We start from the raw sequence: 14,763 nt of genomic DNA on the forward strand, positions 1-14,763 counted from the left end.
GAACACTGCAGTGTGAATGATAGTTCAGGGATGCTGAACACTGGGTTCGAATCTGGGCAGCCACCCATAATCACACCATGTGCAATAAAACAATCATTTGGCTTTTCAAGGAAATTGGCTTCTTCCAGATCTGGTTTCATGAACACAGAACAAACATGTTTTTTAAAAAGGCATTGGAAGGTGGCCCCCCATTGTGTAAAGATGTCTATAGAGGTGACCTGCAGTTGTGATATCATCTTCTTGGGCTGTTCGATGACACCGGGTGATGCACCGTTAGGTTTCGAGTTCTGGATGGAACTTCATTAATCTCTAGGCATGACACCAATAGCACAACTGGAAAGTAAATTCTATTCACATAGGCTTTTAAATTGCCAAAATCTTGCTTGCTTTTTAAACATTCCAGTGCACTGAAAAAACAATTCAGTTAGCATAGTTGTGCACGTGGCAACTTTATTTTATTGGCTCTGTTGAGTGGCAGAGGGTAGAGCTGAATATTGGCAATATACCTACACAATCCAACCCAACAGTAACTTATTATAAATAATAATTGGAATGTCATTGGGCATAAAATATGGACGGCTTAATCTATGACGTTTTGAGCTTTACATCACAACACAGAAAGACATTTTAACAATTGTGTTTTACAACCGCCCTTAGTTTTGGCGTTTAGCGATGCAAGGCAAATATACAGAATGAAACAAACATTACATCACATTCATGGTATTTAACAAAAAGAGTTTATTTTTTTGTCTGTGTGTATCAACAAAGTTTACATTCTATGAGAAAAAATACAAATGTTAAGTCTAGAATATGTGAATATTAATTATGTTTAAAATGAACTTACAAATAAATTCCCACCACCAGACACGATCAAGCGGTATCGAAACTTACCCCAACTTAAAATGACCATAAACATTTGTATGTTATATGTCAAAGCAAGTAACAATTGATATACACATACCAAACACATACACATGTTTTAATACCACAACAAGCTTAAAAAATACATATTTTACATACATGTGCTGTTACCAAATGTGTTGTACATTATTTTTTCTTTCAAACGATCACATTCATTGGTTTACTGAGGGTGAACATTTCTTTATAATCAGTCAAAAAATATTACAGAATTTTTATTTATCCTGGAGAAATCCGATGAGCTATGAAGCTCTTCTCACAGCTGTCCAGTTACACACATCTTTACAGTGTTGAATTGCCAGGTGTCATGCTTTAAAACATTATCCTTAACCAAACTTAGTTCAATATTCCCTCTATAAATTAGGCTTGGACCTTGATCTAAACAAGCAAAACTGCCCAAGCAATCTCCAGTTATAACCAATTTGTACGATCACCTTACGTACAAATAAAAATTGTTGTTGCATGACAAGTCATGTTGTAAAAGGTGCAGCGCTGCAATTGCCTGCTTGCACTACTACCGATGAATGGGCCTCCCACAAGAGGGAGCTCTAGAAAGCCCTTATGGAGAGTATTTGGCTGCTTCTTGCCCACCAAATGCGACCGACTGATCGACTTCACTGTGGTGGTACCCATTTATACTGCTGGGTGGACAGAGGCAGGTGGGGGCTTAACATATTGGCCCATTGTTTCAACTGCCGTGCCGGGAGGATGGCCCGGCAACATCTGGATTGCAAGGCCAGTGCGATAATAAATTTCACCGCATCTCGAGTTATATTGTAGAATTTTTTTACCTTTTAGAGTACTTCTTTTTATTAATTCTGCTTTCAAAAGGCATTGCATTCCAATGTTATAGAGACCACAAAGTCATTTACACAGAGATCACAGCAAATCAAGGCCCGTCAGAGCAAGGTCAAAGTGTAATTAATTCAATTCATGCATGAAGGTACACGTACCAACAAAAGTACATGAATCTCAATTAAGACTATTAAAGTTAATATGCAGTAATTCTCTTAAATGTTACATCTTCTATTCGATTCACTCTTCCCACAATACATAATTACAGTAGAGCATCACCTGAATTAATGGCAAAGGATCCATTGCAGATTTACACATTCTGATCAAGCAAATTCCAACTATTTAATTGTCAGTTGATTGCTCTTTCAGGAATTGTTCGATGTTCAAACCACCACGTGATGATGTAGCCCAGAGAGGGGTCTCTAAACCAGGTGTGTACATTTACATCGTGTGCAATTAAGAATGCAGCTGCGCATACCATGTCAAATCTGCAATATATTCACGTTTTAGGGATATACAAATGGGGTTGAGCAGTGGTTATCACACTGCACTGAACCCAGTTACCTGGCATGGATTCCTTGGTCTCAGACAACACCAGTGGCGAGTGTAATCTTAACCGGTCCCTCCAGCCTCACACTCCCTGCCCCCTCCCACCAACCCACACAGACCAGCACGGTGAAGAATCGTCAAACAAGACCCCTCATGGCCGGCACATGGTGTGGAGTCCTTCATCCATCAGTGAACTAACTAAATGTGGGAAATAGGCAAAAAGGTGAAGCTCTACTCTTAGGGGCCATATTCTTAGTCACGGCTCCGCTCTGGCCTGGCCTATAAAATGACTCAGCTCAGGCTTCAGTTGGTCAATTTATTTAAAAGATGGATGACTGAATCAGCCATGGCTTAGCTCAGCTCATGGACACCCTGGAGATGGTTGGGCACCATGCTCAGAGCCGGGCTCAAGTTCAGCATGGCTTTGAGCCGGCTCACTGGAGCCAGAGCCAAAGCCTGTGTGAGCTGTGACGAAGAATACGGACATAAGTGTACGCTGCTGTCGCTTAAGACGTATAGAGCATTATATTTCTCCTCGCACATTAAGCATTTCCATATAAGCCCACCAGTTTAATGCACAATCAGTAGAAAGCAACATCACAAAATAATCAGTATTGCAGCTAATAACACATTTCAGAACAAAATAATTTTTATGACGTCAAAATACAAGAGTAGCAGTTTCTTTTCTATTTTAAAAAAACATGGACCAAAATAATTCAATGACCCAATGGGTCAAATGATCTTACCTCGGCACTTATCAAAAAAAGGTTTTCAGGAGTGAACCACTTATTCAACTACTTAAGCTTAAAAAAACCCACCAAGGATAAAAAGCCAAAATGACAAACCATGCTCTGTCAAAGGCTCCCTAAAAAAATGGCTTCTCACTTGGCGCGATCATAGTCGGAAACCATCTGCTTGATGTGAGTGACGGTGCGCTTGAGCTCTTTGCAGTGCTGCTTCTTGTCCTTGTAGGCCTGCGTCTGACAAAAAGACAGTCGGTATATATCAACAGTTTTATAGACACAAGTGCCCGATGGGAAATACATCAATAAATAGCCTTCCAAGCAACACATATATTTCAAAGTGTGTGAGAAATATCTACAAACGTGCAGTGCGTTCAAGTCCGAGTGACTTTACTTACTTGTTTGATGTCTTTTAGTCTGTTAAACTGCTCAGCTGCATCCTGTGGCATAACACACACACATTGCTGCCTGTTAGTGACTGCATTCTAACGGTGGCAAAAAAAAATCAGGAAAAAAACGAATGATGCACATCTCTGTGACATGTGAATGACTCAATCTAACACTTTTGAATTAAACTCTTAAATGTTACATGCTGTTACTAACTCACGTGACTTGACACTGTCCCTTTTGTGTTATTATTTTTACCCGTGTTTGAATATTTCTTACAAGTCAATTCGATATCTCCGATAGACATTTGTTCTCCGATCCTAGCGTTTCTCTTTCTGTCTCTCAGTGCAATTCTGAATGTGCACCTCTCCATGATTTGTGTTCGCAGCCTTCATTCGGTTTTCTTTGTCAGTCTCGGTGTTTCTGACCCGTATGCCATAGCAGGGAATATGCATTGATGGGAATATTTAAGATTTAAAACGGAAGGATTAAAGGATACATTTGTAATGTTTATAACAACATCTATATATCTCCCAATTCATTTGTCAATTGGTAACTACAATCTATTAGAAAATAAAGTCTTAAGATATATATACACCTGTATGCTATTAAAATGTTCCGTCTAAGCGAAGCAAATTGTATGTTTTAGCATGCATCACCAATTGTATTATCAATCCTCTACCAGCATGTGCATGCTAAGCATAATTCTGTTATAACCTACCCCCCTAGGAGGAACTGTCACATATCATACAATGGAAGGACCCAGAAGTGACAGCACAGGTCTTCACCCATTACCCTTCAATAGTATAGTTTACAAAACTATAAGACTGCTCCATCTTCATAGGTGTAATAAGTTATTCTATGCATATAACCCAACCGTAAAAGATAACATCATATTTCGATTTAAAGCTTTCATGACTGCAGGGATTCATCTTCTTGGTTCTTTCGGTAAAGTCACGTAGAAGGGAAGTAATAAAATAATAAAAATAAAACATAATAAAATAATTCTCACGACGTTTCGGCCACAACGCAAGCAGACCTGGTCTTCACCTGAGGACGGCTGCTTGCGTTGTGGCCGAAACGTCGTGAGAATTATTTTATTATGTTTTATTTTTATTATTTTATTACTTCCCTTCTACGTGACTTTACCGAAAGAACCAAGAAGAAGATAACACCATATATAGAGGTGATGTTTTGGGCAATGGCTCTTCTTCATAACACATGGATCATATGCCCGAAACATAAATATAATCGCCCAAAACGTTGCCTACTATATTTTTAATGTACTTTTCCCATTTAAAGCAGCATAATTGATGCATGTGTTCATTTTATTGGTTATTTGTGCCTGTGCACCACTGCCAATTCAGTATCACCAAATAATTCGTTCTGTCCTTAATTTGTCAAATACTCCTTTGAAGTGGAGCACCACAGAATTAAATGCAAACCCAAATGTCGGTTATTTCTACGTGCAGCGATTGAGATTAACCCAAAAGCGTACTGTATCTGAGAATATAAACAGGACCCTGCGGGGTGGGCTGGTAGGAACGAATAACCAAAGAATATAAACATAATGTATTATTACACTTGTTAAGCCAGGAAAGCCCCACTGAGTCAAAAGGTTTTTGTAGGGTCCTGCCAAGTGTTTGCAGTAGGGGTCGATGTTGATACACGGACGGACGGACGGACGGACGATATAATCTATTGGTGGTCTGGTCCACTTCGTTCCTACCAGTATTATATTGATTATATTGCCATATTTACCAAGAAAACTTTCCCGACCTGAGGATTATTTTTCAGGAGGCCTTTCCATTGGGATTTTGGGACAATTTCATTAACGAGTGGCACATCAGAGAAAAACAGAATACTCGGAGAAAACCAACAGATACGCGGTGACAACACTCAAAGCTGTACTGCCATCTTCAAACCACCTCTCAGGACAAGCGGAGATCACCAGACACTTGCAGGCAGTTTCCCCATCAAAGTTTTAACCAAACTCCACACCCAAATTAACTTGAAAGATTTGACGAGATCAGGCGTATTGAGGTTGTTTTTTCGTGGTGATTTGGCTGTTGATGTGGGCATGAGCCTGTACATTTAACCAAGCATGTCAGCGGTGCTCTGAAGTAGACACTGCATGCCCCGTTTACTGACAATCAGACATCCCCTCTCAGCCACCAAGAAATGGCCAGATGTCTGATTGGTGGAGCTGGCACCACTGAAATCTTGAGTTTGAATCTGGATAAATGCTGGTAAACTGGGTTCTCAAGTATAGTGAGTTTATGATCTCAGCCTGGTCACCAATGACTGCACAAAATCCATTCCATTTAAATTAGTTTTTTAACTAAATATGGTTAAATTCCTTTTCTGAGAACTAAATATTGGTTTGACAGTCAGAGGTAGCTCTGTGATCATCACTTCTGTGGGCACTTGTCTGCAAGGAATGGTTGCACTATGCGAGATATTTCAATGCACATTTTGTCTCATGACATGATGCCGACAGCACGATCGGGCCAAGTTGTGGAAAAATGATGATGAGAAAAATGTAGTCGGAAGTGTAATTGGTACCCGGTACTCGCTGGACTCGGAATCCAGGGAATCGAGCTGCTTGTCAAGCTCCGTCAGCTGTCGATGGAGGTCATCCTGCTCAGTCTGCAGGCGCTTGTAGCTTTGCATCACCGTCTCAAAGTCCCGCTTGTACTCCTGCCGATGCGAGTCCGAGGTTATCGGAGGGTATTTCCTGTGAAAACAAAAAATTCCCCCAAAGGTGTTTTAGCATCACGTTTACTTTTCCCATTGTTCATTGGATTATATTGTACCATGAAACAATATGTTCCAAGTATAATATTGTATATATATACACACTGTACAGTTTTCTTGCAGACAATTATTGCTGAATGTTTTGGCTAACAGACTTCCAGGAAAGTCATTAAAACTATGGCGTTAATAGCAGTCTGTGGCTTTGTATGGCAAGGTCGTGGAACCCTTACAAGGGCCAACAACATGTGTCTCCGATAATCCAGACAAGCAAGGATGCTTTTCTAGAAGTGTTCTCGGCCACAAGATTGATCAGTGTTTGCCAGCGAGTAAACCCCCACCATTTATAATACACATTGTATATACACCTTGCTGACGCAGTAATAACATAGGTTACAACAATAAAGTCCTTTATTTATCCAAGCCTCTTTTTTTCACGTGAGTGCTCCATTCAGATGTTTGGCCAGTTTATTTTGACTGCATTTTTTTTTTACTTCTGTTTAATTCAGTAAATCATATAACTCCAGATGTAGCCAGGCGGCTCGGAGATGAGAGCAAGCACCGCTAAGATCATGGGTTCCAATGCAGGTTTTAGCCACTCGGGATTAAACTGGGTTCCCAAGCAGAGATTGTTCATTGTCCCAGCACAGTCACCAATGAAAAAACAAATTCCACGAATAAATTTGGTTTTACACTTGATTTTACTGAATTACAGATCTGAGAACTAATAAAATATAAGTTTGGCTGTTGTGCAACAATCTCATAGCAGATTTTGTAGGAAAATGCACCCCCTACTATGTAAAAGATAAAATGCAACTTGAATGATTTTACTCAAGAAGTTCCTAGAAAAATCTCCTGCAGCCATCCTCTGACACATTGGGCTATGAGTTTTCGAAATTGATTCTTTGCCTCATGAAATGCTGACAATAGCACACTTGAAATCAATTGGGAATTTCTATAAAATAAAACAGCCTAAACTAAGTGTTAATGCTTTTCAACCGATTAGCATTACTGTCAACTTAATTAAATCCAATACAAAAAGTAACAGTTGTTATTTGAGAGATGCTAATTTATGTAATGTTCCAAAACTAAATGTGTTTTAATTCTGAACGAGGAAACAATTTCAAAGTAACATTTAGTAGTGCCAAACCTTTTAATACAACTATATCGTTACATGTGCTGCATTTTGGGACCCAACACTACAGCTCTTTCTTCATGTGTAATGCATTGTGGGAGTCATGTTAAACCAATGACGTACTTGGTCCATGAAACGATTATACAAAGTTTGGGGCAACCAACATTATTATTATATATACAACACCATATTTCAACTGCTGCACTGTTGTGGATAAATGTTGATTTTGTACAAAATAAAATTGCATCCATTTGTTTTGTGTCATGTTATACCTTCCCTTAATTATAATGAATTTTACATCTAATATTCCATGACCACTTTGGGTGTCCCACATTGGTTTTCAGTGCATCGACCCAATGGCATGAGGCGTTGAGGGGACACTAAACTGGGCTTGAACTTAACTTCTAACCACAGCTCCACCCAGCCAAGAACTGTTACTGGCGAAACCCAGGTCTCACTTCAAGAGACATCTGATGTCAACAGGTTCTTGGATGGTCTTAAATAAAGGAATAAACACAACCACCCCCACCACGACCCCAGCCCAGTAATTCAATACATTGTCCTGATTCAGTCACAATTTGATTCGGTAATGGACCCTCTTTGAACCTTGGGAGACAATGTTGCTGCAGGAGTCACGGAGAACCCATTACATGCAACATTCCCATACTGAAAATGCTTTTGATTCTTCCACATGCCATTCAATTGCATGTATCGTGAGCGTAATCAATATCAATCAATGCATCTTTACACCCAAGTAATTGTCATATCGCGCAATTGGCCCCTGCCATTGAAATGTAGAATTTGTACCACTGTCGAGGGAGATCTGCATCGCCCAACATCAGTCTAAGCGAGGAAAAACTTTGATGCCGACACACTGTTGATCCTTATGGTTGCTCATGAAAAAAGCCCTCAATTCGTTATCATGTGAATAAACTGCAATTCCAAAGAGACCAGAAAGGTGGCAGTCTAACGTTTTAAACTGTTTAGGGATTTTCGTGAAGTCTACAAAACCAGACTGAAACGAAAATACTGTTGAGAGTATTTTGCTTGAGCCACTACTTCCTGACAGACACTTTATACGTATAAATATGATTTTAACATTGCAATTTGCTCATGTTAGATTTGCCGGGTATTTTTTTCTCAACAATCCTCATAAACGCATAATCCTCATAAAGCTCACGAAAGCAAAATGTATACATGTTGAACTTCTTTGGCAACGTACGTAGCCGATCGTGCTAATCGCAAGTGTGACGGAGGACAAACACAAAAAGCAGTTCTAAGGAATTGAGTTTTTAATTTAGAATGTACCATGTGTGTCATAATCCCTCATCCAGGCGATTTAGGAATTAGTTCAGTGCATTTTAGCATGTGGCCAGACAACAAGTATGTCATCAACATATCTAAACCAAAGACAAAGTATTAGTATACTTGGAGTAAGCTGCAGAGTATCAAGTATCTTAATTAACTCGTTAATGGGACCTTGGTGAACAGAGAACAGACACCAAAACGTACCAGAATACCATTCGGGTTAACTTGAATACCTTTAGATTCACAAGTGTTCGGTTGTAAATAAACCAGGGGAAGCTGCCAATATGGGGCTGTATTGGTCTTCTTATGGACTGTAGTAATTCATATGATGTCGCAGAACCGACTGTACTGACTCGTCTAAACTGGACATTTCTAAATCTTTGGCAAACAGTAAAATCTTGTTGGTTTTGACGCCCTTGATTTAATCAAATATTGTTCCTTCTTGGGAACATTTAACAATAATTGCAATATGCACAGCATTCGCTTGCTCTCAAAGAAACAGCCCGAGCTCTGTGGTCCTCTAGATATTAAGGTAAGATTTTGGTCACGTGTGTTATATGTAACACATCAATGTTCTCAAAATCAATCAAATGTCCTTGTTGCTAGGCATGTTCAGCAACTGCTGGAAATTGTGTTTAAGTAAGTATTGTTCCTTTGAACAGGAACACCACAGAGAAAACCACAGAATACTTGGGGAAACATCAAATTCTCACGATTAGAGGTATCGGTCAATTTACAAACGTCTGGTTGACGAAATTTCGTGTAAACGCAATTGACAAATTATGGACACTTTTTGGTGAACAATATCGAATATCCGAAATCGAAGTGAATTAGTTGAAACTAACACGGCATTATTATAACGTTATTAACCATTGAGTGAAATTAATGACTGAACGATCTCAACATACATTACACATTTACATCTAAACATTAACTTCGTAAAAAATACATTCAACTTTATGCCACTTCCTGCTTCCGTGGGTGCACATTGATGACATCACGACACATTTATAGCCCACGACTGGAGGAAACGATCCTAATTCTGGCAAATTGCCTGAAGATGCTAGTTGTAACTACCAGGAAAATATCCTCCCAAATTGTTAAATGTTGTGGATTGCTCTCTAATACACCTGTGTGCTGAAGCAGGAATACATTGGCATGTATATTCACGTAACCACTTTATTAATTGGTCGTGTCAGGTGGAGGCGGGTTTACGACACACACACTGACGCGACCTGACCCAAAAATCTATTATCACATTGCTTGCGAAAGCCTAGGTGTTACAAAAATTACCCTGTAAACTCTGCCATATGAATCTTTGTTTAAAATGAATGTGCAAGGACATTCCAATGTACATGCCAAATTTCCTGACTCAGATTGGTATTAAGTGACAAAAATAATATTCACTAGAAAAGAAACAGACTAAAGAAATGTGAAAAGACACTTCAGACAGCTAAGGACGTTGTAACGTGTGACAACGCCGCTGTGTAAATAAAGTGTGCGCAAACCATTTTCTCATCTTGATGTTTTATGATGTACGAGGACTGACAAATGAGCTCAAATCATAAATTATTATATATGATCTTCCCGCGTCAAGGTTTACCTGGATTGCTTTGTGACTCAAGTCCACAGTTAAACTGATACTTCTAATCAAACTGCTACTTATTATCAATAATGAATGCTCACCAATGAGCAAATGCCTAAATGTATATTTACCTATACAATTCATTAACATACTAAATTCCTGCTGAAAGCTGTCATTTGTATACCCAGTACAAAGACAAAATGATTCCACACAATAATTAGGTTTGTTTTTCCATCCTGATTAAAGCAATATATCAAAAGCCACCGACACCACATAGATAAAATTTAGTTTCAATTGTACAATAAAACTGTAAGAGGCGTTTATAACCATCGTTAAACATTAACAAGTATAGCTTTGCAACAAATACATAAACACAAAATAACGCTACTTCAGTAGGCTTGAAAATGCAGTTTAAAAAAGGTACGCATGTTACACGTTATGCAGATATTAACGTGTCTGGTGACCAATGGTGATGCAACAATTCGGTCAAGTTACCACCTCTCGGCCAAACCGGGCACTCCAGCATAATTTGATCTCCATGTGGTTACAGTAGTATCTCGGTTAAGTGACATTGGTTAACAGTTTTTTTGGTGAACGTTTCGCCTCCCATAGGACCCCATGGTTTGGACTAAAGTAACATTTTTGACTAACAGTATGTTTACGTTATGCACGCGGGTGCCAATTTCGGCCAACCAGCGACGCCCATTTATGAGCTTTTGGACCTCGACCATGAGTGCAACCGCAATGCTACGTCGCACAAGACTCTAAGCCATGCAATCCTCCCAGCAATCTTTGTGTATGTAGCAGGGCCCGCACCAAGGCAGGCACTCGGAAGTCTCCAGGCCGCAGCCTTCTGCTCTCGCACTCTCTCGCTTCGCCCTCGCTCGCCATTCATCTCTGCTCCCCAAAAGGCTCCCCCCACCACCAAGGCCCGATCTTAGAGATTGGTCCTCCTCGCTAGAGCACCAACACCTCACTCTTGGTCGTTTCTTTCCTGGCCACCTGATGCCCTCCTGGAATGTTGCCACCTCTCCGGGCCGAAGGTCTCCTTCCAACTCAGCCGAGTTGTCTCTTGTAAGCCTCCCAGCCAGTTAATACTTCCGCCCTATTGACCGATTGTGTCCACTGCCTGTTGTGGGCCCTTTACTCCAACATGACGATCTATGTTGGCTCTTATTTCATGAGCTTTTAATTAGACCCATGTAGACTCATATAGTACTTCTGCTACAGAATGGCCAATATTTATAAGAGTGATAAAACGAATGCCAACAACTGGTCAGTCTACCTGTTTGAATACAAGTTAATCTATTCCTGGCTCAGTACTGCAACAGGATAGAGATGCCATCTTTTCAAAACGTCTGCTTCCATTGCCAGGTGTGGAGATATTTATACATCAGCTATTGGCTAGTATTCATGAATCCCGTGACCCATTCATGCCTATTGGCTACCAGAGACAGGACGAGCACTTTCAACTCATTTGGCTGGGTTCACACTGGATATATCACTTACATTAAGTGAATGTCGAGTGCATTACTTAACGTGGAGGATGTTCACATGACCACAGTGGCACTTTATATGTTAGAGTCACGTGGTATGTTATGTGGTGTGTGAAGATCACCTAATAATCACGTGATCGGGACAAGAAACATTCAGTGCCCTTGGCTGGAATCCACCTTTGGTATGCCATCCCATCCCCGATTGGTTGGCATTCACTTAACGTGTCCTAGCGCAACTATTGTAAAGGACATCGCGGCACTAAAACATCACACCCCCCAGTAACGGTGCTTTGAGTGAGGCTTAAATGGTAAATACGTTACTTGCATTAAGTGATGCACTGTGAGCTGACCTTTCAGATTATATGACAAAACAGGTATACAATGTCTCCTTCACCAGCCCCCTGTGCCTGATGAGTGGTGTAATAAATGGGTGGTGTAAAGAATACTTAAAATGTGTAGGTGGAGAGAAGCATCCAAAGGAGACACACATTGTCTGCTTATCTATGTTGTGATTTATATTCTCCACAATGACGCGAATGGTTATTTTGAATAAAGTTTGAGATTACACACTTGGCATACTTAGACTACAGATTCATCAGCCCTTTCAGGCGACTCACACGCAATGCTGTGAGGCCGTGGTTTCTAGTATATCAGTAAAGTGTGCTCATGGCTACATAAGCAGTTCCCACTTGAAGCAGACATTGCCAGCTCATACTATTGTGTTTTTGTTTACGAGCTAAGTTTGCATGTCATTGAAATATATAAAACAAGGAAGTACCCATCGTTGAACGTCCAACATCCCCACCCCTGGGTGACCCCCCACCCTTCTTGCACGTCACAACCCCCAGGCCCCCCCTGGCTACCAGACACGATGGGCAGCACGTGGCCTCCAGCCAATCAGAACGTAGTGAAATGACAAGCTTTTTTTGTATACTAGCGGGAAGCACCGGCGTTGCCTGGGCGAAAAAGACATACACACACGGCCTTACACACACATCGACTCACACACACAAAGATACCGCTGATCAAAAGATGCATTCACGTGACTTGTGCTTCTAACTCATTTGTACTTTAACAGCTTGACATCACAATAGCTGCAACATCTCAGACCTTGCCATCAGAATACAGAGAAAACAAGAATGTGCTCCGATTTTCATAAATATTTCAGAGGATTCATATATCTTTAAAGCTTCACACTGCGTCGGTCACCTGGGACCTAACACTGACCAGCTCCTCGGGGAAATAATCCAGGTGAAAACCCAGTGCCAGCCTTTTTCTCATCTTGCTTTCATTGTGTAAGGAACAATGGCAGCATGCGATTCTAGCAGCGATGGCCTTCGTTCGAGTACGGCATCTGATAGCTGTCTGCCAGAAAGCTGGCCACCACTGATTACAGCTCACGATGAGCACACGTAAGGATAAAGGTGCAGTGCTGTAATTTCTTGCTATGCCACTGCTGGCAGAAGGGCCTCCACGAGATGGTGATACAATGAGCCCCACTCGAGGATATTTTGGCCTACTCTTGCACGCCGGCCAAGCGTTTTCGAAGTGGTGGGCCACAGACACTTTAACCCCACCACTTGCGGACCTGCCGATCACCTGTGGTGTAAATTTCGATTTAAAGCTTTCGTGACTGCAGGGATTCATATTCATATTCATCATCATCATCAGGCGTGAAAACCACAGCAAGAAAATTTGAAAAAAACGCCACTTTTTTCATATTTTCTTGCTGTGGTTTTCACACCTGATGATGATTGCTTGTGTTGCAATCGAAACGTCGTGAGAATTGTATTGTTTTATTTTGTATTATTTCCCTTTTACGTGACTTTACCTAAAAAACCAAGAATAACTGTGGTGTGCCCATTTAAATTGCTGGGCGATTGGAGGATTTAAGCAATTAGAAAAAGTATACAAAGAAAATGACGAGGAAAAATAATATTGAATTAGCTAAATAGTCAGGTACCTATTATTGTATACATGCCATTTTAAAACACAGGAAATGCTGTACACTGGCAATGGTCATATCCACATTGCACTACAATCACACAGCTGAATCAAGGAAGCATGCATGTCAATACGTACATTCCGCTGCTGTAAAGTGTTTAAATACTAACATTTGCCTCTTTTGAAATTGATTTCTTTTTTATAGGAATGCAAGTGATATGAAGCAATTAATGTTGCTAGTATCCCATTGAAGAAATACCACTGATTAAAAGCAATAAAACTACACCAATAGATAATACAAAATAGTCAGTATGACCTTTCACACGAACGCCACTGCAGAGGACGTGTAAACAAGCATGCACCTCTCAGATCAGCTATCATAACCATCATCAGTGAGGCACGCGAGGTTGATGGACCATATTTAAGTTTCATGATTATGGAGATCGTCAACACATAACAACTATAAATGTAAGAAAGCTCCCCCACATAGCCACACCAGACTTTTGGGGGAAGTGCTGTTGGTGAGCACCTAATGAAGGCTGGCACGGCACACAAGGGGGTGAGGGGGTGGCCAACACCACGGCTGGCCACCTTTGTCTCCTTTGTGGCAATGTTTACAAATCACAACAGGTACTCAATTGAGGCTGAGTCGACCAAGGGGAAGCCCATGACCGGTTCAGATGATCGTCACTGACGTTGAAGGACGCAAGCAGGAATCAAACTCGTACCGCTAAACTACCACTCCATCATATAACATTACAGGGGTATGCAGTAATACATCAACATTATAGAGAAACACAATACCACTTTACACATAAAATAGCTTAAAATACAATAAAATAACTTGCCAAAATAAAAACAATGCTTCCACACTTATTGCAATGGCTTAATTTTCTACACATCCGTACATAATTAGTACTGGATGTTAATTACACTCATCGATATCCCAAACATGGAAGTTCTTCTAACCTAACAATGCAGGGATTCTTCAAACAAACCAACGCTTCCATTTACAAACTGTGTAACAACGGAATATTTACCATTTGTAAACATTATATGCCGAGGTTATAAGCAGGATAATGGCACGGACAAAACTGCAGAAATTTGAACAATTCTTTTAAATACAAACAGGAACCAAATCATCACCTA

The 14,763-nt window shown here is 40.4% G+C and overlaps 1 protein-coding gene across 6 annotated transcripts in view; it reads right to left on the minus strand.

Moving 5' to 3' along the window:
• Positions 1 to 714: 714 nt before the first annotated feature.
• Positions 715 to 14,763, minus strand: part of OCLN (occludin) — a 52,400-nt gene continuing 38,351 nt past the window's right edge. For 5 of the 6 annotated variants that reach the window (XM_078884704.1, XM_078884696.1, XM_078884712.1 and 2 more), the window contains 3 exons: positions 5,958 to 6,129; positions 3,404 to 3,445; positions 715 to 3,242 (listed from right to left, as the gene is read on the minus strand). In XM_078884704.1, the coding sequence (XP_078740830.1) occupies positions 3,144 to 3,242; positions 3,404 to 3,445; positions 5,958 to 6,129 (313 nt within the window). In that variant the 3' untranslated portion in view covers positions 715 to 3,143. The remainder of the gene's footprint in view (positions 3,243 to 3,403; positions 3,446 to 5,957; positions 6,130 to 14,763) is intronic. The other variant, XM_078884730.1, reaches the window with a different exon arrangement.

This window comes from Lampetra fluviatilis, chromosome 3, assembly GCF_964198595.1.
Source record: "Lampetra fluviatilis chromosome 3, kcLamFluv1.1, whole genome shotgun sequence".
NCBI classification, from domain to species: domain Eukaryota; kingdom Metazoa; phylum Chordata; class Hyperoartia; order Petromyzontiformes; family Petromyzontidae; genus Lampetra; species Lampetra fluviatilis.